The following is a 23,584-nucleotide window of genomic DNA, read 5'->3' on the forward strand; positions in this document are numbered from 1 at the left end:
AGCATTTATACCATTCTAAGTTGAATAATGGTTATTTTCATGTACACCCATCAGATGGAGTAGGAACTTGGATTTAGTATTTTTATTTTATTTGTTCACTCAGCAGATTTATTTAACATCTGGTATATTCCAACTTGTGGTGATGTTAGTGCAAAAAAATAGGAACCCTGACCTTCGGGACAACCCTCACAGAGAGAGACGAGGAGGCACGTAGGTCAGCAGTGGCAGCCCAGGACCCACACACATAGTTGAAGTGTTCCTTTCATGTCAGTGAGACCATGGAAGGAGCCTGACCCTTTAGGCTTTTTTTTTTTTTAAGACTCTTTTAACTTGTTAGCAGATATACCTTTTCCCAGAAGACCTGGATAAAATGATTAAAATCAACAGGGGAAGTATAAATCTGATTAATGAGTTGTTTAGATCTTTTTAAACCCTTGTTGATGGCACATTGGTCTGGTTCAGACATACATTTTATGCCTGTGTAACAGCTAGATTTGTGAGCCTGGAGAGTAAAAGCATAAATCCTTTAAAGCAAGGGAATCTTGCAAGCATTCCAATGCTGAAGGCTTGAATTGTGCAGGGAAGCTCTGCTGGAGATTTTCAAGGATGCAAATAATGTTCTGACATCCAAGCGCCCTTAGAAGGTGATCATTCCTGATGTGGGCACCCTCCACAGTTCCATGGACATTACTGTCCTCTAAAAGTGAGAATAAATAATGCCATGTCTTGTGGCCTTAAAACTTTACTTCCATGTTTAAGTATTATCTTCAAAATGAGTGATTATTATTCCTTGTGGATTCTCTAATCGTCTTCTCTTAATGTGAGTCCAGGGTAGGAAGCAGCATGGAAAGAACAGTCTGTAACTCTTTGGGGTTCATGAGCCTTAGTGTGATGATACCTATACATCTGTTCCCATACTAAGAACTGTTGAAGATTTTTAGAGACTTAACCTATTAATGTGTCATTTCCATGTACACAATAGAAAACCTCAGTAGATCCTACACTTAGTACTATTAGCAAAAATATAAGTTTTAGGAGAGACTTTTTTCCATCTTTCCATCCTAGGAGAAAAATCATTAAAATGTATGACTGAGTGTCTACTAAGGAAATAGTTTACTTCTGATCATACACTGATGCACGTGCTGTGTTTTAAAGGTGCTGGACATTTGGACCTCGGAATGTCTGAAGGCCCCATACCATTATAAAGGGTTGGTGAACAGTGAACTTAGGTCTAAGTGGGTCTTTGTGGGAGTCATAACTCTGCTACTGAGCTCTCTGATCTTCAGTAAGATGGAACAGAGCCACTTGCCTTGTGGAGTTGTTGTCTGAATGAGAGTTAACCCACCTATAAAGTCTTCAGTATACCCCGTGTCATCCTGGGCCCTTGACAAATCGTAGTTATTTTCCTCGTTTAGCTATAGAGAGAATTTACACCCACGGGAAGAATGTATTTCATTGTCCAGCTCCTTTCAAATAAATTGGAAAGCCAAGATGAAATGGTTAAATCTGTAGTAAAATACAGTCTAACACAATTGAATCCTACAGAAAGTCTAAACAGTAATTTCCACAGAAAAAAATAAATAGGGAAAGTTGTAAAGGGTTTCCTTCAGAAGAAGCATCAGGAATAGATTGATTCACAGGGAATATTCACAGGGAATATCTACCTAACATTTAAATGCCAGGTGAGTCCAGTACTACTTAGGCCATTGCAAGAGAATTGAGAAAGAAGATAAGCCTATGGTTTTGCTCTGTATATAGGATGTTAACCATAAAACTGTCAAATTTACACAAAAGATTGCACATAAAAATAAAAGCCATATATCAAGTTAATACATTAATATGAAAATAGGAGTTTTAAATAAAAACTAGTGAACTGAAGAAAAACGCACATAGGAAATGAAATACCAACAAATGATTAAAGATTTATTTATTCTAGAAGTATGAATAAAGCTTAATATTAGAAGTTAATTGATAGAATTCATTATATTAATAGATATTAAGAAAAAAAATTATGTGAAAATCAACATCCATCCATAATAAAGCTACTAAATAAGGTATATGGGTACTTTCTAAAGGTATGTACGAATATGTGTATAGCCCAAAAGTCAGTAGCCAGCATCTTACTCAGTGTGGCAATTCTACTAAAGTTAGGAGAAAAGCAAAAATGCCCATCCTCTATGAATAGTTAATAGTATATTGAATTAGTTCAGAGAACTGACTGAACAAGAGAAGAAAGAGAAGTTAGAGCAAGAGAAAGAGAGCAAGAGAAGAAAGAGGGTTAAAACCTGAAAATTCAGAGCAAGATAATCTCTGTTTGCATAAGATGTGATTGTATATCTAGCAAAATGAAAAATAAGGGGGAATAAATAACCAACGGATAAATTTCTATAAACACTAAGTAAGAATTTCGTAAAAGAGCAGGATATAAATTTAACAACCAGAAGTCAATAGTTTTGTTTAAGAAATATGATAACCAGTTAACACACATATTGGGAGAAAAGATACCTTTTATGGATATCTAGGCATAAATATGGGGTTCCCTGGTGGCTCAGTGGTAAAGAACCCACCTACCTATGCAGGAGATGCGGGTTCTATCCCTGAGTTGAGAAGATCCCCAGAGAATGTAATGGCAACCCACTCCCGTAACTTGCCTGGGAAATCCCATGAACAGAGGTGCCTGTTGGGCTATAGTCCTTGGGATCACAAAAGAGTTGGACATGACATAGTGACTAAACAATAGCCAAGGCATAATTTAAACAGAAAAATACAGAAATAGACCCAATTGCATATGCAAACATACCATATAGCAATGAAAGCATCTGAGATTAGAAGGGCTTCCCCACTGATGGGTTTTGCTCTTAAGTTGTGTTGAAACAGTTGGATAGACAGGTAAAATGCTAAAATTGAATCCATTCCTCACTTGATACACCAAGATCAAGTCCAACTGCATCAGTGCTTTCAATATGAAAAATAAAACCCTTTAATAGATAATTTTCAGAGCAGTTTTAAGTGTACAGCAAAGCTGAGCAGAAGGTGTGGACTGTTACCATGTAACTCCTGTCCCCACACACATGGCCTCCACCTCTGTCAGCATCCCACACCAAGGCAATACGTGTGTTACAATCGATGAACTGACACTGGCACATCCTTATCACCCAAAGTCCATAATGTCCATTGAGGTTCACTCTTGGTGTTGTGCATTTGTTGGTTCGAAACCTTGGGCGTTCTCAGGGTGAAATCCAAAACTGGCCCACATTCTCGTATGTAATGAAACTAACTTACCCAAGCAAAGGGACAAATGCTTGGAGTGCTTTCTAGGAAGCTGGGCCATCCTTTGTTTTAATTGGTTGTATAAACCTTAGGAACTTATCATTTAAACTTGACATCAACTTGCTGATTTAATTAGAAACGAAAGCCTAATATGTAATAAAATGGGAGGAGAGTGCAGTTTTAGCCATATTTCCCAAAGCATGGAATGAGCCAGGCCCCCAGCCTCCACATGTGACACCCACAGTGCTGTGTGTGTGTGCATGTGCAAGGGAGAGCCTGAGAAATCGGTGTGTCAAGAGGCCCTCTTCTGTGGCAGTTGCTTCTGTCTTCTCTGGTTGGGGTTCCTGTGTATGTAGTGTGACAGAGTTTACGCTGTTGCAGGGGTTCAGGCAGCACTGCTGGGGCCGAGCATGGCTAGGGTTGATCAGGGGTCAGCAGGACACTGAGGGGAGCCACACAGGAGACACCCCATATGTGGCAGGCAGTCCAGAGCGCCTGTGGGCATGCAGAACACCCTCTCGGGACTGTGACTGTGTGGAGTCAGGGGCCTGGGAGGGAGGGAAGGAGGGAGCCAGGGGTGTGAGGGGCTAGGCCAGGCTGCAGGGACCCAGAGAGAAGGGCAGGGGAAGCACCTCTGTGCTCTGGGCTTCCAAGTGACCCTTGAGAGGCTCCCAGCAGGAGAGCTGTCGGTCCAGTCTGTCTGCCTATGGAGGAGAAGGTCAAGGGCAGGAGACAGCTCTCATCCCAAGGGAAAGACCAGGGTACATCTCAACAGCGCTGCCTAGCTCTCCCTTCTCAAACCTCCATCACCTCACACACAGAGAGGAATCATGCAAATACCTACTCAATAGATAACAAGGACCTACTGTGTAGCACAGGGAACTGTACTCAATATCTTGTAATAACCTATAAAGGAAAAAAATTCTGAAAAAGAATATATGTATATATATCTGAATCACTTTGCTGTATACCTGAAACTAACACAATATTGTAAATCAAATATATACTTCATTAAAAATAAATAAATCATATGTTAAAATGTATAACATTTTTTAAATTAGCGTACCAATTATTTTTTTAAAATACCTATCAAGGATAAAGAGCATGTCCCCCAACATGGTTTAGGAAAATGCCTAGCCAGGGGCCTGGTCCTTGGAACATGGGCAGTGATTGGCCAGAAACAGAATATTCTGGCCAAAGCCCTGTATTTTGCAGGGAGAGGACAGAGCCCAGGGATGGGCTTGGATGGTCACCTTGAATCCCCTCCCGGGTTCTCCCCAGGGTCCTACTGTGCATTTTCAGGCCTTTCTGGACTCAGGGACTGAGGTACAGCCAGGAAAGAGGGTGTTGGTCACCCTGCCTGTGTCTGAGAGTGATAGGGGGCAGGAGGGGGGGCGCTTGGTGCCTCTGTTGCTCTCGGGAGCAGGCACCTACCTGTCTGGGTGCACGCCTACATGTAATCAGTTAGCAAGCTTTCTGGTATGTCCAGCAGGACTGGCTGAGGGCAGCACACACCCCTTCTGCCATCCAAGCTAGCTCTTCAGTACTTCCAGAGGCAGCAGTTCTCCTCCTCAGTGGAGACTTGGGCAGGCGAGGGTGGTCCTCATCATCACAGGTTGGATAATAGCTCGCACTTACTGAGCATGCCCTGTGGGCCAGTGTGTTTCATGCACTAACTCCTTCAGACTTTAGACCAGTTAAGAGGTACTGTTATGATTCTGATCCACCAATGAGGAAACTGAAACAGTATACCTGAGGCCTCACAGGAGTGGTGATGGAGCTATTTTGGCACTGAGAGAGGCTGATTCCAGGCCCAAGCCCCATCCCTGGACTGCACTGCCTCTCCCAAGACAAAGCCACAGTTGAAAGAGCTTGACATGCCCCTGTCCCCAGGACAGTAGGCAAGACCCTCAGAGAAGTTCTGTCCAGGGGCAAGATGCAGAGCCTGGACATGGCCTCCCTGGTCCTCACAGGGTTAGGACAGGCCAGGAGTGCCTTGGCCATGAAGGGTGGGTCGTGGGACCCAGCAGTGCTCTCTGGAGGACTGGCATGAGGGGGCAGGGGTGAGGATGGCCAAGATGGCTGGGAGCCCATGTCCCCATTGGCCTGGCTCCTCCTGTGTCATCACAGTGCTTGAATGTGGGGCCTCTGTGTGGTGGGGGCATTAGATTTAAGAAATAAGTCTTGGATTTCCTTGGTGGTCCAGTGGTTAAGAATCTGCCTGCCAATGCAGGGGACATGGGTTCAGTCCTTGGCCCAGGAAGATTGTAAGGCCATGCTGCAACTACTAAAGCCTACTTGACCTAGAGACCATGCTCTGCAACAAAAGAAGACACCACCAGGAGAAACCTATGCACCACGACTAGAGAGTAGCCCCCACTCGCCACAACTAGAGAAAGCCCACATCCAATAGCAAAGACCCAGCACAGCCAAAAATAAATAAATGATAGTTTTTTAATAAAAGAAAGAAGTCTTCAAGGGGACATGCACATTAACCTCTTGCTGCACCAATGTTTATACTTGAATGTGGTGAAAAGTTCTTTTGAGGTCCACCCTTTAATTTCTGTCTGTGCAGAGGACAGGGCACAGAGGAGGAGGTGTGGCATGAGTCTTCATCACAGCACTGGTGAGAGCCAGTCTCGGTCTCAGCACAGGGCCTGGTGTAAGTGTAGAAATGGTGTAAGCTGAGTCATACACAGCGGCCCAAAGGTGGAACCAACCAAGTGTGCAGCTACGGATGATGGCTCCACAAGGTGTGGTCTGTCCGTACAGTGGAATGTTATTCAGCCTTGTTGTGGCCGCATGGTGTATCCTCCCAAAATTCATGTCCCAAAGCCCTAACCCCCCAGCGTGATGGTATTAGGAGGTGGAACCAGCGGGAGGTAACTGGGTTTAAATGAGATTGTGAGGATGGAGCCCCCACGTTGCTATTTGTGTCCTTGCCACAGGAGGACCCAGGGAGAAGGTGGCATCTGCAGCCAGAATATGGGCTCTCACCAGATGCCCGATCTGCCAGCACCTTGATCTCAGACTTGCCAGCCTCCAGAACTATGAGAAATCCATGTCCCTTGTTTGAGCCATCCAATCTGTGGCATTTTGTGACAGCATCCTCAACTAAGATGAGCCTTAAAATGAAAAGAAATCCCAACACTTGCAACAACACACATGCACCTTGGAAGACCCCATGCTGAGCAAAATAAACCAGTCAACAGGGGACAAATGTTACGTGACTTGTTAAGAGGATCCTGGAACTGTCAAACTTAGAAACAACGTAGAGCGATGGTTTCCAGGGGCTGGGGGGACGGAAAGGGAGTTCACGTTTAATGGGGCAGAGTTTCCACTGGAGAACATGAAAAAGTTCCGGAGATGATGGTGGTGATGATGGGTGCATAATAATGTAGAATATATTTAATGTCACTGAAATGCACTCTTAAATAGTTAAAATGGGATTTCATGTTATATATGTGTTATAATAATTAAAAATATGCAAGATTCAATGTATTGATGGGGTACTTACTATTAAGGTTGAAAACAGGTCTGTGATGGGAAAAGGATACTCTCTGAAATATAAGTACTGGTTACAAAGAGGAAATTTGAGATACTACCTGCCTTGCAAAAGCCCCCATGTTTGGGAGGTGATGGCCGCCTGGTAGGCAGGTGCTCAAGGAGAAAACAGACTTGATTCAGACAGTCGGCCGAGCCCCAGGTGCACCTCCTATGACACGAAGCAAAGCCTCAGCCTCTGTCTGACTGTCAGGAGAGTAACATGCTCTTATCTTCTGCTTTGTCCTCCAGGTGGAAGTGACCAAAGAAGTGGCTCTCCTGGCCGAGGCCCTGGTACATGGAGAGAAGGAAGACAGCAATCTCCTAATTGGAACCATATACATTAGGTCAAATCATCTTCTTATTGTCAAGCCATACCAACCCAAAAATCACACCCCAGTCAGAGCCATGTGCAAGCTGGTGTAGGGACAGTGAGTGTCTGACATCACAGACGCCACTGTCTTAATCCTCCATCTTCAGGGCCTGGCACCTTCTATGAGCTTACTTCCCCAAGTCTTACAGATGCTCAGGTGGACTCAGAGAGGTAACACAGCATGTCACCTCTTATCAGAGGGGCTGAGCTGGGGTTGGGATTAGGCCTGCAGTTCTGGCTCTAAAGCAGCAGCAGTCGGCACAGACCTAGCGCTTGAGCAGAGCCCATCCAAGTGAAAAAGAAATGGGGGATTCTCATCAGTGGCATGGGATTTAAACTCACCCCCATTACTTGCAAAATTAATTAGATGCTCACCAAGATAATATTTTCCATTATTTATACTTAGCAAACTTTCTGTGAAGGTCCAGATAGTAAATATGTTTGGTTCTGTGGATCTTACAGGTTCTATTTTAACTGCTTGACTCAGCCACATGCAAAAATGACCACAGATTGTACAACAGGGAGTGGACAGGGCTGGTTCCAATAAAACATTATTCACAAAGTAGTGGACTGTAATTCGCCAACCCCTTCTTGTTGGAGACAGAGGTGCATTTTTTTTTTTTATCAGGCATGACTGTGTCACCAGTTTACTGGTGGGAGTCACCCTCACATGCCAGGTACTGTTTGTTTCTCCCTAGCAACTGCCTGGTGCAGTTAGCCTGTGATCAAGCTACAGGGTGACATTTTATTCCTCTAACTGGGATTATTCTGCTAGGAAATCTGAGAGCTTTATGAATTTTATTGATTGTTCTTGTGAGTATGACAACTCTTGGGAAAATGGCAAATGATTTATCCTCTTTAGCAAGCATAGTATTTCTGTTGACTCTGGATTGGTGTGGAATATTTCCTAAGTGCCAAGTAAGGACTGAGGTAGGCATGGGGATGGGTCACTGTTTAAGATGTAGGTAGGATATAGCAGCAACACAATTACATTCGTGGAAGTGTTAGCAGCTCTAAATGAATCTCTCTAAGATTCATTAAGTGTTTGATTATTTTAGAACAACCAAGTCTATCTTCTTTTCAATTGGTTGTCACTGGAATTGACATAATCTAAGATGGGAAGTGGGCTTTCCCAATGGCTCAGAGATAAAGAATCTGCCTGTCAATGCAGGAGATGTGGGTTTGACCCCTGAGTTGAGAGGATTCCCCTGGAGTAGGAAATGGCAACCCAATTGAGTATTCTTGCCTGGAAAACCCCATGGACAGAGGAGCCTGGTGGGCCACAGTCCATGGGGTGTCAAAGAATTGGACATGACTGAGCAGCTAAACATGCACTCAGGGTAGGAAGACTGAATTGGGAATGCCCTCTCTCTCCTATGGCACCTACAAAGGGAATGACATTTGAGTCTGACCTTTATTATTTACTGTTGCACACAAATAATCAGGCATTGTCCCACACTGGCTCAGATATGTGTCACACCAAGTGGAACTGGTTTCTTCTTTCCATCACGTTTGCCTCTCTGTTCTCTCCTGCAGATGGATGGTTTCTAGCCTGCTTCCAAACCCCACCTCGGCTGAGTGTTGGGCGGCCCTCCTACACGATCCTATGACTCTTGATATGGACGCAGTCCTGTCAGACTTTGTTCGGTCCACGGGGGCAGAACCTGGTCTGGCCAGAGACCTGCTGGAAGGTAGGCCTCCTCCAGGTCCCCCAAACCACCCTCTTGGCCATAACTGCCCCCAACGCAGTGACAAAAGATAAGTTTTCTCTTACTGACAAGGGTGGTACTTAGACTCCTTAAAAAGTCAAAGAGGGTGTGGATGAGGTGTGGTGTGGTTTGTTACTCTTGACTTTCTTTAGGGAATTGAATAGATCACCCAACTCTCTATAGGAAAAGAACAGAAGGCATTCACTTGGTTTTGCTTTGCATTAAAGCTTCTAGATATTGAGTCAAAGTCTATCAATAACAGTCTATCAGGCTGTTTTTTTTTTTTTTTTAAGAGAATAGATTCAGTAAAGCAGAAATTAGAAACCATTAAAAAGAAACACTTTATTGAAGACCTGAGCTGCTTATCTGTGTCTTAGCTGAGACAAAAATATTTCAGGTCAAGGTTTTTGGTGAAAAAAACACCTAATAGCAATCAAAATAGTTGAAAATAATTCACAAGCAAGAAGGCAAATTCATGCTCAAGCTTTTAGATTGGATATCATTCACTTCATGAAAAATGTGCTTAGTCTATATTTAGAATGTTTTGAGATAGTTATTCAGCTATAATGAAACAAAAGTAATGTTTAGTTTCAGTCTCTAAAATTGACTTATTTTGCGTATTTTTACAGTTTCTTTTCTTTTCTTTTTTTTTTTTTTTTGTGGTGGAGTAGAAAGAAGTGGGAAGGACTGATTACAGCTTCTCAGGAGAGTCATGTGTGTGAAAGAGGAGTTATAAACAATTACTCTTTGCTCCAAATATATAAATTCCTCCTTGTGAAATTAGCAAATACTTGGTCAAATTGTGTAAGTCACAATGATTCCTTCATTCCCTTAAGGAAAAATATGACTCACTGTACATTTGCATTGTTGGAGGTAATATTCTATCCTGTTGAAAATTAAGACTTCCCTATTGGAGGATTCTGATAAAATGGGAGTCATTTCTAAATTTCCCTGAACCTCCCAGAATTTCAAACATTCTTGGAGTTTAGCATGAAATATGCTTAGAGAATATATGTGATGTATGTGAATCAAAGTGCTATTCTAATGTTTCCCTGATAGCTTTTCCCTGCTTTTCTTAGTTTTAGTGAGCAGTCATGTAGGGAAGTAGGTTTACAATGAGATTGGCAACAAGGACTGGGATAAGTCCAGACTCGACAATTTACTGGCTAAAAGATGTAGGGAAGATTATTTTATTTCCCTTAAGCCTTAGTTTTTGTCTATACATTGAACCTAACCCACCTTCTAGGGTGATCGTGAACATTAGAAGTTGCGATGTAAATGCTTGGTGGGTGGCATGACCAGCATTTAGAGATGCTCAAACAGTAGCAGGTGAAGGCCTTGTCTGCTGCTGCCCTCTTTGCAGGTAGTACTGACTTTGCCATTGATATGTGGTTAGTCTTCAACTGGAAGCAAGAGCTTTCAGCTTTTTTTTCTTTAATTTTATTTTTTAAGGGAAAATGCAAGAAAATAACTTTTTGTGTAGAGTTCTAAGAATTTGAACACGTGTGTATATTTGTGTCATTACTACCTCTCTCAGAGCACAGAACCATCTTATCAGCCCCAAGAACTCCTCCTGCTCTCTTACACCCATGCCTTCCCCAGCCCTGGCCACTGGCAATGCCCATTCCATTTCTTTATCACTTAGGTATTGTCTCTTTCGAGAACGTCATATACATGGAGTCACAAAGAACCTAACCTTTTCAAATGGGCTTCTTTTCACTCAGCATAATTATTTTGAGATTCATCTGAGCTGATGTGCTTGTCTATAGTTTGTTCCTTTGTTTTGCCGAGTGATACACCCATTGTAGAGGTGGACCATGGACTGTTTAGCCACTCAACTGTGGGAGGCATTCAGTTGTCTCCAGTTTTTTGCAGTTATAACTAGAACTATGATACATTTGCGGAGAAGGCAATGGCACCCCACTCCAGTACTCTTGCCTGGAAAATCCCATGGACAGAGGAGCCTGGTAGGCTGCAGTCCATGGGGTCGCTAAGAGTCAGACACGACTGAGTGAACTTTCACTTTTCACTTTCATGCATTGGAGAAGGACATGGCAACCCACTCCAGTGTTCTTGCCTGGAGAATCCCAGGGACGGCGGAGCCTGGTGGGCTGCCGTCTATGGGGGTCACACAGAGTCGGACACGACTGAAGTGACTTAGCATAGCATAGCATAGCATAGCATGATACATTTGAGGACAGGGGTTTTGTGAACACAGTTTTAATTTTTCTAGGGTAAACACAACAGAGGGATTGCTATTTCAAATGGTAAGTATACATCTAAAATGGCCAAACTGTTTTCCAGAGTGCAGTACCATTTAGTATTTCTATCAGAAACATGTGGGAGTTCTAGCTACTCCACACCCTCACCACAATTGGCTTTTTTAAAAAAATTTAACCATTGTAGGTTTAGAATGTCATTTCCTCATCATTTTATTTTTCATTTCCCCAGTGACTAATGATGCTCAATTGTTTTCATTATTTTCCATTGGTGTATTCTCCCTGGTGAAATGTCTGTTCAAGCTTTTTTCCAATTTCTCAGAAAAATTAGGTTGCTGTTTTTTTACAGTTGAGTTTTGAAAGTTCATTATATATTCTGAGTATAAATCCTTTGTCAGATACATGATTTGTAAATATTTTCTCCCAGTCTGTGCTTGACTTTTCACTCTCCCAGCAGTGCTCTTGGCAGAGCAGAAGTTTTTAATTTTGCTGGAATCCAATTTATCATTTTTTTCTTTTATGGATTATGCTTTGGGTGACACATCTAAGAACCTTTGCATAACCAGGTCATGAAGATTTTCTCCTGTGTGAACTCAAAAGTTGTGATGTCTGACTCATTTGGGGCTGATTTTTGTATAACACGTGAGATTTAGAGCAAGCTTCATTTTTATGCTTATAGATGACCAGTTCAAACCATTTTTTGAAGATTATCCTTCCTCTGTTGAATTGCATTTACATAGTTGTCACAAACAAACTAAGTGTGTCTATAGGAAACTATTGATGTCAATTCAGTTTTATTGATCAGTATGTCCATTCTTTTGCCAATGCTATACTGTCTTGATTAGCTTTGTGGCAAATCTTAAAATCAGCACGATTCTTTCAGCTTTGTTCTTTTTCAAAAGTGTTTCAAGTAGCCTGTATTTTTGCCTTTCCCTATAAACTTGAGGATTAGGTTATCTCTATCTATAAAATTTCCTGCTGAAATTTTTATTGGAATTATGGTAACTATAAATCATTGCCAACTATGTTATGTCTTTGAATCCATGAAGATGTTGTAGCCATATTTTCCATTTATTTAGGGCTTGTTTGAGTTATTTCATTAACAGTTTATAGTTTTTAGCATATTAGATCCTATACATATTTTGTAAGATACATCTTTGGGGAGGGATTGAACTTCTATATATGGTTTAAGTTCATTTTCTAATTGTTCATTGCTAGTATGTAAAAATATAATTGATTTTTGCATGCTGTTCTTATATCCTATAGTTATACTACACTCAGTTATTTGTTCAAGTGTGTGAGTATGTCTGTTCCTTAAAAGTTTCTATTTCTGCACTTATGTTGTTTCCTTTCCAATGTATGCCTTTTATTTATTTTTCTTGACTTATTCTTCACTTATTCCTATTTATTACACTAGCTAAAACCTCCAGTAAAATGTGGAATAAGAGTGATGAAAGAACATCCTTGCCTTGTTCTTGATCTTAGGGGGAAAGCTTTCCATCTTTCACCGTTATGCAGAGTGGGTTTGGTTGATGTTCTTTGTCAGGTGAAGAAAATACCTTTCTGTTCCTAGTTTGCTGAGAGTTTTATAATGAACAGTTTTTTTTTTTTTCCAAATGCATCTTCTACATCAATTGATATGATTGAGTTCTTTCTCTTCTTTAAATTGCTAATATAATGTATTGCATTGATTGCCTTCTAATAGTAAACGAGCCTTTCAGCTATTATTTCTTCAAAGATTTTCTACTGTACATTTTTCTCATCTCCTAATGGGACTTCGATGATATAAAGGTTAAACCTTTTGTTACTGTCCTACATATCCCTACAGTTCTAATCATTTTCTTTTCTGATATTTTCTCTGTCAATTATTCACTTCTGTTGATCTCCTTATAAAATTACTGAATCCTCTGCCATCTCCATTCTGTTACTGAGCCCATCCAATGATTTTTTATTTTAGTTGTTGAATTTTTTCATTTCTAACATTTCCACTTGATTCCTCTTTATGCCTTCTGTTTCTTTGCTGAGGCTTTCTGTATTTTTCAAGAGTGTTTGTTCTGTCTTATTTGTTGGAAAATATAATAACTACTTTAAAGTCTTGGTCAAATAATTCCAATATCTGTGGCATCCCAGCATTGCTGTTGATATTTCCTTGGTTTTTTGTTATGGTGAGTAAATTTGGATTGTATCCTAGACATTTTGAATATTATGTTTTAAGACTTAGGTTGTTTTTTTAATCTTATAACAGATATTGTTTGAATCTTATAGCAGATTTTGTTTTAGGAGGTAATTAACCCTGTAGGGTTCAAATCACAAGTCCTCAGTTTCCCGAGACTTCTGTAGATTGTGGTTTCAATGTTGAGTCTTTGAGAAGTGCTATTGTATCTGTCTGGTGTACACCTAGTGGCAAATCTAGGACTTAGGCAATCGTTTGCCCCATATTTTACTGCTCCAGGTCCCTGGAATCTACTTAGGGTCAGATCCATATACATGCAGCTCAAGAATTCATAAATAACTTTAAGGGTTTGCTTTCCTAAGCCCCTGCCATATCATAATTGCCTTGATAGTTCTGGGTTCCTGGGACTCTGCTCTCCGGCCCAACAGCTAGCACCCTAAAGCTCTGTTTGCCCCCACACTCTTCCACATTTGATTTGGCTGTACCCATCTCAGAGCTGAGCAGAAGCCAGAGGGAGAGCAATAGCAGTGGGGCCCACCACACCCACTGGAATCCACAGCTCTTCTGATTGGAGAAGAAGGTTCCCTGCCTTCCTATTCTGATTTCTTGCCATCTCTCATTGCTCCACAGGATTGCTTGAGGTCTAGGGCACAAGAGAAATGAAAAAAAAATTGTTAAAAAAAAGATAAATAAGAGGTTTCTACACTCTCTAAACATTGGATACCCCTTCTTATTTTTTGAGTCAGAGTAGAGGTCTTCCCTTGGAGCTAATGCCCACTTCTGGGTTCCGGGCTACATGAGTTCACATCAGAGAGACTAGAAGTAAAAAGCGATATTACCACATGTTCTATGGTTTTCTTCCTCAGTCTGCCTGCTTACATTTACTTCTTTGGATGCTCACTAGCTGCTCCAGGCATGGTGTCCAGGCAAATAGCTGATTTCAGTAGGAGAGACACATGTGGTATCCTTCCATCATATACCCTGCAAACTATCTTCTGTTTTTACAAGTGGGAAGCCCAAGGTTCCCTGTACATAGCAGGTTCTTTAAGTTGTCAGTTATTTGGGTCAATTATTTTCTAAAAGTCAGTGTTTCAAAGGACAAACTGTTTTCATTGTGAGGTCTCAGACCTAACGGTAAAAAATTTTCAGTGATGGCAGAAGCTGGGTGAAAGGTACATGGGCCTTCTCTGTAGTACTTTTTAAACTATTTGTATGTTTTTATGGAAACGACTTTAAGCAACTTGGGCTTCCCTGATAGCTCAGCTGGTAAAGAATCCGCCTGTAATACAGGAGACCCTGGTTTGATTTCCTGGATTGGGAAGATCCCCTGGAGAGGGAAAAGGCTACCCACTCAAGTATTCCTGGGCTTCCCTGATGGCTCAGACGGTAAAGAATCTGCCTGCAATGCAAGAGACCTGGTTCAATCCCTGGGTTGGAAAGATCCCCTAGAGGAGGGCATGGCAACCCACTCCAGTATTCTTGCTTAGAGAATCCCCATGGGCAGAGGAACCTGGTTGGCTACAGTCCATGGGGTTGCAAAGAGTTGGACAAGACTGAGTGACTAAGTACACACAGCACATGGAAACGACTTAAATGTCCATCAACAGATGAATGAATAAAGAAGGCATGGTGTATATATACAATAGAATATTAGTCAAATTTTCATGTAAAAAAAATGAAATAATGTCATTTGCAACAACATAAATGGACCTAGAGATTATCATACTGAGTGAAATAGCCAGACAGAGAAAGACAAATATCATATGATACCACTTTTATGTGGAATCTTAAAAAAGTGCTACAAATTAACTTATTTAGAAAACAGAAACAGACCCACAGACAGAAAACAAACTTATGATTACCAAAGGGGAAAGTCAGAGAAGGATCATTTAGAAGTTTTGTATTAACAGATACATACTACTATGCATTAATATAAAATAGATAACCAACAAGGACCTACTGTATCGCAGAGGGAATTGTACTCAGTATTTTATAATAACCTATAAGGGGAAAGAATTTGAAAAAGAATGTATATATAGATACATATTATGTATGTATGTATAGCTCAATCACTTTGCTGTACACCTGAAACTCAAACAACATTGTAAATCAACTATACTTCAATTTTTAAAAAAGAGTAAGTGAAAGAAAACCAACTATTTGTGTGTTTTTAATTAATTAATTAATTTCAAAATAAAAAGTTCATGGAATATTACTCAAATATAAAAAAGAACACGTTTGAACACAGTTCTAATGAGATGGGTAAACCAAGAGCCTGTTATACAGAGTGAAGTTAAGTCAGAAAGAAAAGACAAATATTGTATATTAATGCATATATATGGAATCTAGAAAGATGGTACTGATGATCTTATTTGCAGGGCAACGAAGAAGACACAGACCTAAAGAACAGACTTTTGGTCACCACGGGGGAGGGAGAGGGTAGGAAGACTCAAGAGAGTAGCATTGAGACATATACATTACCATATATAAAATAGATAGCCACGGATATTTGCTGTATGATGCAGGGAATCCAAAGCTGATGTTCTGTGACAATCTAGAGGGGTGGGATGGGGAGGGAGGTAGGAGGGAGGTTTAAGAGGAGGGGACGTGTGTATGTTTGTGACTGATTCATGTTGATGTAACAGAAACCATCACAATATTGTAATTATCCTCCAATTAAAAATAAAATACAATTTTTTAAAGAAAAGTTAAAAACATACAAGAGTGGGAATCACAGAATGACAGAGGGAAACAGTAGCAGTTCAGTTCACTTCAGTCACTCAGTCGCGTCCGACTCTTTGAGACCCCCACGGACTGTAGCACGCCACGCTTCCTGGTCCATTACCAACTCCCGGAGCTTGCTCAAATTCATGTCCATCGAGTCAGTGATGCCATCCGACCATCGCATCCTCTGTTGTTCCCTTCTGCTCCTGCCTTTGATCTTTCTAGGCATCAGGATCTTTTCCAATGAGTCAGTTCTTCGCATCAGGTGGCCAAAGTATTGGAGCTTCAGCTTCAGCATCAGTCTTCCAATGAATATTCAGGGCTGATTTCCTTTAGGATGGACTGGTTGGATCTCTGTGCCGTTCAAGGGACTCTCAAATGTGTCTCCAACGTCACAGTTCTAAAGCATCAATTCTTCCATGCTCAGCTTTCTTTATGGTCCATCTCTCACATCCATACATGACTACTGGGAAGACCATAGCTATGACTATATGGAACTTCATCAGCAAAGTAATGTCTCTGCTTTTTAATATGCTGTCTGGGTTGGTCATAGCTTTTCTTCCAAGGAGCAAGCATCTTTTAATTACATGGCTGCAGTCACCATCTGCAGTGATTTTGAAGCCCAAAAATATAAAGTCTGTCACTGTCTCCATGTTTTCCCCATCTATTTGCCATAAAGTGATGGAACCGGATGCCATGATCTTTGTTTTTTTGAATGTTGAGTTTTAAGCCAGTTTTTTCACTCTCCTCTTTCACTTTTATTAAGAGGCCCTTCAGTTCCTCTTCACTTTCTGCCATAAGGGTGGTGTCATCTGCATATCTGAGATTATTGATATTTCTCATGGCAATCTTGATTTCAGCTTGTGCTTGATCCAGCTCAGCATTTCACATAATGTACTCTGTGTATAAGTTAAATAAGCAGGGTGACAATATACAGGCTTGATATACTCCTTTCCCAATTTGGAACCAGTCTGTTGTTCCATGTCCAGTTAAAACTGTTGCTTCTTGACCTGCATACATATTTCTCTGGATTTTTTACAGGAAGCAGGTAAGATGGTCTGGTATTCCCATCTCTTTAAGAATTTCCCACAGTTTGTTGTGATCCACATAGTCAAAGGTTTTAGTGTAGTCAATGAAGCAGAAGTAGATATTTTTCTGGAATTCTCTTGCTTTTTCTGTGATCCAGAGGATGTTGGCAATTTGATCTATTATTCCTCTGCCTTTTCTAAATCCAGCTTGAACATGTGGAAGTTCTTGGTTCATGTACTGTTGAAGCCTGGCTTGGAGAATTTTGAGCATTACTTTGCTAGCATGTGAGACGAGTGCAATTGTGCGGTAGTTTGAACATTCCTTGGCATTGCCTTTCTTTGAGATTGGAATGAAAACTGACCTTTTCCAGTCCTGTGTCCACTGCTGAGTTTTACAGATTTGCTGGCATATTGAGCACAGCACATTCACAGCATCATCTTTTAAGATTTGAAATAGCTCAGCTGGATTTCTATCACCTCCACTAGCTTTGTTCATAGTGATGCTTTCTAAGGCTCACTTGACCTCGCACTCCAGGATGTCTGGCTCTAGGTGAGTGATCACACCATCATGGTTATCTGGGTCATGAATATCTTTTTTGTGTAGTTCTTCTGTGTATTCTTTGGAGAAGGCAATGGCACCCCACTCCACCTCTTCTTAATATCTTCTGCTTCTGTTAGGTCCATACTGTTTCTGTCTTTTTTTGTGCCCATCTTTGCATGAAATGTTCCCTTGGTATCTCTAATTTTCTTGGAGAGCTCTCTAGTCTTTCCCATTCAATTGTTTTCCTCTATTTCTTTGTATTGATCACTTAGGAAGGCTTTTCTTACCTCTCCTTGCTCTTCTTGGAACTCTGCATTCAGTTGGGAATCACAGTACAACAGAAGGAAAGAGCAGCAGAGGCTGATAGAAATCTGGCAGAGACCAAGGAGAAGAAGTTGACACCAATCAACCTCCAGGTCAAAGGGTGTGTCCTTACCTGGCTGCTAGCTTCCCTCAGGCCTGCCCTTTGCTTGTTGGTCAAGTGATCCCCTCTGAAACAAAGGTCAGGGTGTATGACTTTGTTCACCAGATTCCTCTGATGTCCCTTCTGCCTGCAGAATAAACTTCTCCACAGGGCACTGAAGTCCCTTCAGCATCTGGTCCTGCTCCATCCCTTCTACCTCATCTCCCACTGCATCCCTTCACCATCCTTCTCCCCAGACACCATCCACATCTGTGCTTTTGTTTAAACTCATGTCTCATGCTGCGCACTACTCCCCACACACTCATCTCATTCTTGATTCTACTTCTCTTCCAAGTTAGACCACAAGCTGCATGATAGGAGAGACCACTCCAGGTTTTGCCCACTGTGTTCCCCCACCACCAGGCACATGCTGGCCCCTTGATAGTGTTTTCTGGCTGCTGCAGATCCAGGAACCAACAACCAGATGGAAATCCTCAGGCACACGGAGACAGACAATGAACAGCATAAATGAGTTAGATGGCATTTTAGTCATTAGTGCTACTGAGAAACCTGTATTAAAGGGAGCAGTAGGGGATGCAGGTATGGGTACAATTTTAAGTTAGTGTTGTCAGAGAAGGCCCAACTTTTAAAAAAATGAAATTTGAGCAAAGATTTGAGGTATGAGAGAGTGGATACCTGGGAAAGAAGTTTCTAGGAAGTTGGGATGAATTGGCTATTCCTTGCCATTTCTCAGAACTTTATAGACTTCTATTATAACAAATATTTGGTTGTGTCTTCTTTGACAATTGATTACATACTTTTTTTCCTCATTAAATTAGAAGTTCTCTGGAAAAGAATCTGAAAAAGAAAATTATGCATAATACATATATGTGTGTGTATGTGTGTATAACTGAATCGCTTTGCTGTACACTTGAAATTAACACAACATTGTAAGTTACATTTCAATTTTTTAAGGTAATAATAGAATCATTCTAAAGGGAGTTTTCCTGATTAAATTAAAACAGAGATATAAATTTTAAAAGAAAAGGAGTTCTTAAAACAGGGGCAGTAGCATAACAGCAATGGTTAACTTTTTTTGGTGCATTGTTTTATGTCAGGCACTAGGTGCTTTAAATGTGATGTCTCATTAATATGTGCAACACATTAACAAAGTCTTAGCTTTCCCATTGTATATGGAAGAAAACTGAGGTAAGGAAAAGTGCTTGAAGTTGCACAGTCAGGACATAGCAGAACCACATGTGAATCCACTGTGACACTAAGTACCAGATTTTTTCCTGCAAAACTGGATCATCTACCATTTATTCCTCTGTCCTTGTAGAGAGTAGTAGCATTTTGTATGCTGTGTCTACTCAGTAGACTAGTCACTGGAGGAATGTTTGAGTAACCTATTTTATGATGTAACTAATTAGCATTTCAAATAAAATACCACTTCAAGAGACCACAAAAACTATTCAAAAAATAGAACTAATAGCTAACATTCATGTGCCAGACACTGTCTGGTCACTGGACATATATTAAAAGTTGGTTTAAAAAATTTTCAAGTCGGAGGCCAAACACATGAGTTGTTTATAAAGTGTCAATTCCCTGCTTAAAGCAACTCACACTTTCACAATAGCTGTGAGTTTCAGGCCTTGCAGCTTTACCAAGATGTTCATTCAGTGTTTCCATCCCTTACTTACATTGCTATCCATGGGGAAAGTATCCTTGAATAAAGAAGCCAGATTACATTTAGAACAAACATTAACTTGAAATTAACATTTCACATGTCCCTAGTCTAATTTTTCATAATCTTTTTGGAATTTGCAAAATTAAGGAAAACGGTAACAAGTGATTTAAATTGTATTCTGAAAATTACATATACACATAGGGAAGCTATGCACATATTTTAAGATGCATGTATGTTTACCAGTTGACTTGGTAATTTGATTAGCAAAGTTTATGGAGTTGTTTATGAGAAAATATACCCTTTTCTAATCCTGAGTCCCTTGGGTTTAAAGTATATTTTGTTGGGAAATTCACAGATGGTGGTCCAGCTACTATGGAGAGGCTTCTCCCAATCACTTGCCAGTCATATTGACAGATAATTTCATTAACCTGTACATTTGACCTTTGAAAATATTCCTGCGATTTAGGGACAGCAGCTGCTTACTTGGATAAACACAGTAATGCTCAAAAAATATACACCCAAGAAATGGGGGAGGAGATGGAAGCAACTCAGGGAAGCATGTGTTTAGTAGAAGTCTCTCCTTAGCCTAACAGATGGTCATGGGATCTACCCACAGGGAACCCACAAGACTGCAGGTGGAGTATTTCAAAGTGGGAAGAGCCCAAAAGCCCTCTGCCTGGAGCCCCACCAGTTGCTGTGGCTAGCCCAGGATACTGTGGCTCCAAGAACCACCCTAACTTACTAAACACCCAGGAAACTGAAGTAGGTTCCAGAATGGTCACTCTTTTCAATTACAGTGAGAAATAAAAGAAATAAAAGGCTGGACTCACCACACCAGAACATCTCTTCTCTTCAATCAAGCTAGATCTGAAGCCCAATCTTAAACACACATCACCTAATTTACCAGGAAAATTCACTGCTCTAGTTTTTTTCAAATTTGTGTGATTAGAGAGTTAATGTGAGCAAGACCCACATCCCTGAGGGGGAGCAAAAAAACAGCCTGGTAACTATGAATCTGAGAGGGAATTAGAAGAGAAGGCCTGATGGCCTCTGGCCAGAGCCAGGATTACCTGTGAGTGTAAAAATACTGAAATGAAACCAGTTTCCTCTGACTACTGTCCTGTCCCCAGAGGGGTGCAGCTCTGCCATTAGATTAGACATATTTGAAATAAAATAACCAAAAAATCCTGTCCAGGATCAAACTTCCAAGACACGTCCTCTGGCCTGGTCCCATTTGAGAGGAAACATTTTCTTTTTAGATGGGTGATTATATTTAAATACATGTGAAAATAAACAAGCCAGTAGGGCGTCTGTAGTGAGTTCTCTTTTGGCATGCTAATCAGTTAAGTACATTCGTCATTTCCTTTCCCTTAAGGAAGATTGTAACCCCAGGTACCATCACTGGCTGCTTGAAATTAAATGCTTCCTCTCTGGAAAGCCAGCCATACCCATTGCAGTCTTTCTGGAGGATATCTCCACCTGGGCTACCCCACCTTTTTGTGTTCTACCTTCCTCTCCTGATAGGCACATTACTCCAGGGCTCCCAGCCCCATGTATTCATTAACATGGACTAAATGGAATTGCTTTGAAGAGGCATCCCCAACAGCTTGTGGATGGACTTCTTAAGGGAGTATGTGATGTAGTTAATAATGCAATGGTGAGATTAGAAATGAAGCAAGATTAGCTCAGTTGATTATTTATTAAAACTGGGTGATGCAGTGTTCATTGCAGCACTGTTTACAATAGCCTGGACATGGAAATAACTTAGATGTCCATTGGCCAATGAATGGATAAAGAAGTTGTGGTACATACACACAATGGAATATTACTCCACTATAAAAAGGAACACATTTGACTCAGTTCTAATGAGGTGGATGAATCTGGAGCCTATTATACAGAGTGAAGTAAGTCAGAAAGAGAAAGACAAATATTGCATATTAGTGCATATATATGGAATCTAGAAAGATGGTACTGACAATCCTACATGCAGGGCGGCAAAGGAGACACAGACATAAAGAACAGACTTTTGGACTCAGTAGAAGGAAAGAGTAGGATGATTTGAGGAAAAAAGCACTGAAACATATGTTACCATATGTAAAATAGATAGCCAGTGGAAGTTTGATGTATGATGCAGGGAACCCAAAGCCAGTGCTCTGTGCTGACCTGGAGGAGCAGGTTGGGGAGGGAGGTGGGGGCAGTTTGGGAGAAAGGGGATACAGGTATGTCTATGGCTGATTCATGTTGATGTATGGCTAAAACCCTCGCAATATTGTAAAGTAATTATCCTCCAATTAAAATTAAAAAAATTTTTAACTGGGTGATAGACACAAATAGATTCATTATAATCTTCTTTGTATTTCTAGATGCTTATACAACTTTCTATAACAATAATTTAAAAGCAGCATTGGTAAACTTCTGCTTCCAGCCAAGATGGGTTAGGAAATGGGTTTACCCTCATGCTTGAGAAAAAGGGAGAGAGCAGTGTATAAGAAATAAGGGCCTAAACTGTAGACATGAAGGTCAGTGATCCCTGAAAGATGGAAAACATACAAGGTACTACTACCTGTGACAGCTGATCTGTCAACCTTGAGAGTTTCCAGGATGTGGTGTGAAGAGGGATCCAAGATGGAGGCCGGCCAACTCCGCATCATGGGGAGTCAGAGCTGGGAGTCAGGGAAGTGAAGGAGATCGGAATACAGAGAGGAGATGAACAGGGAGAAGATAACAATGAACCAAGGGTTTGCCTCTGCTACTCAGCATTTGTGTGAGGAAGTTACATGCAGCTGGGGAAAGAGCCAACTAAGATTAGAGGGAAGAGTGCCCACCGCCAACACAGAGCCACGAACAGTGTCTGTACCAACAGATCAAACAGGAAAAGTACTGAATGTGATTTCTAGAAGGATCTTGCCTCAGTAATGGCAAATAATTAACTGTGGAGTAAAAACTGCCCTGGTCACACCTAACAAACCAGAGAAAAAAGTGAAAATTTTAGTCACTCAGTCGTGTCTGAATCTTTGTGACCCCATGGACTGTAGCTGTTCGTGGAATTCTCCAGGCAAGAATACTGGAGTGGGTAACCATTCTCTTCTCCAGAGGATCTTCCTGAACCAGGAATTCTCATGCATTGCAGGCATTTTTTTTTTTTTTTAAACCATGTGAGCCACCAGGGAAGCTCCAACAGACCATGTTAAGTGAGACCCAAAAGGATCAAATTATTTCCAAGAAATGTAACTACATTCCAGAACAAAGCTGAGTTATAGTTATTAGAATATAAATGCATTCAGCACCAAACTAAAATTCACATTGTCTATCGTCCAATCAAAAGTTAGCAGAGGGGACATCCCTGGTGTCCCAGCAGCTGAGACTTTGCCTTCCAACGCAGGGGTTGCCATTGGATGTGGGTTTGATCCCTGTTCAGAAAACTAAGATCCCACACGCCACAGAGCAACTAAGCTTATGCACCACAACTCGAGAGCCCACATACCACAATGAAGAACCAGCATAGCCAAAAAAAAAAAGAGCAGAAATGCAAAGATGTGGGAAAGCATGACCCATAATGAGAAATTTTATTCATTCAAAACCAACTCAGAGCTAACATAGAAGTTAGGATAATCAGACAGGACGTTAAGAGTTATTAAAAGTTGTAAAAACAGCAGAGATGGATAAATTGTATTCTGTATGTTCAAAAATTTAAGTAAAGGTGTAGAAATATTTTTAAAGACCTAAGTCAAACTTTCAAATATGAAAACTACATAAGATTAGAAATTAACTCAATGGGATTAAGAGCAGATTGAATATTATGGAAAAACAAAGATTAATAAGCATAGAGACATGATAGAAGCTATACAAAATGAAGCAGAAAAAGTAGAATCAAAAAAATTTAAAATGTGTCAGTGAGCTGTAGAAGAAATGTT

The 23,584-nt window shown here is 40.8% G+C and overlaps 1 protein-coding gene across 2 annotated transcripts in view; it reads left to right on the forward strand.

Moving 5' to 3' along the window:
• The window catches only part of OTUD7A (OTU deubiquitinase 7A), a 397,895-nt gene that overhangs the window by 224,557 nt on the left and 149,754 nt on the right, over nt 1-23,584 (forward strand). Inside the window, exons 3-4 of one of the 2 annotated variants that reach the window (XM_061394664.1) lie at nt 7,066-7,160; nt 8,723-8,877. In XM_061394664.1, the coding sequence (XP_061250648.1) occupies nt 8,727-8,877 (151 nt within the window). In that variant the 5' untranslated portion in view covers nt 7,066-7,160; nt 8,723-8,726. Of the gene's footprint in view, nt 1-7,065; nt 7,161-7,938; nt 8,117-8,722; nt 8,878-23,584 lie in introns of those variants that run through there. The other variant, XM_061394665.1, reaches the window with a different exon arrangement.

The sequence above is a fragment of the Bos javanicus genome, chromosome 21 (genome assembly GCF_032452875.1).
Source record: "Bos javanicus breed banteng chromosome 21, ARS-OSU_banteng_1.0, whole genome shotgun sequence".
NCBI lineage: Eukaryota > Metazoa > Chordata > Mammalia > Artiodactyla > Bovidae > Bos > Bos javanicus.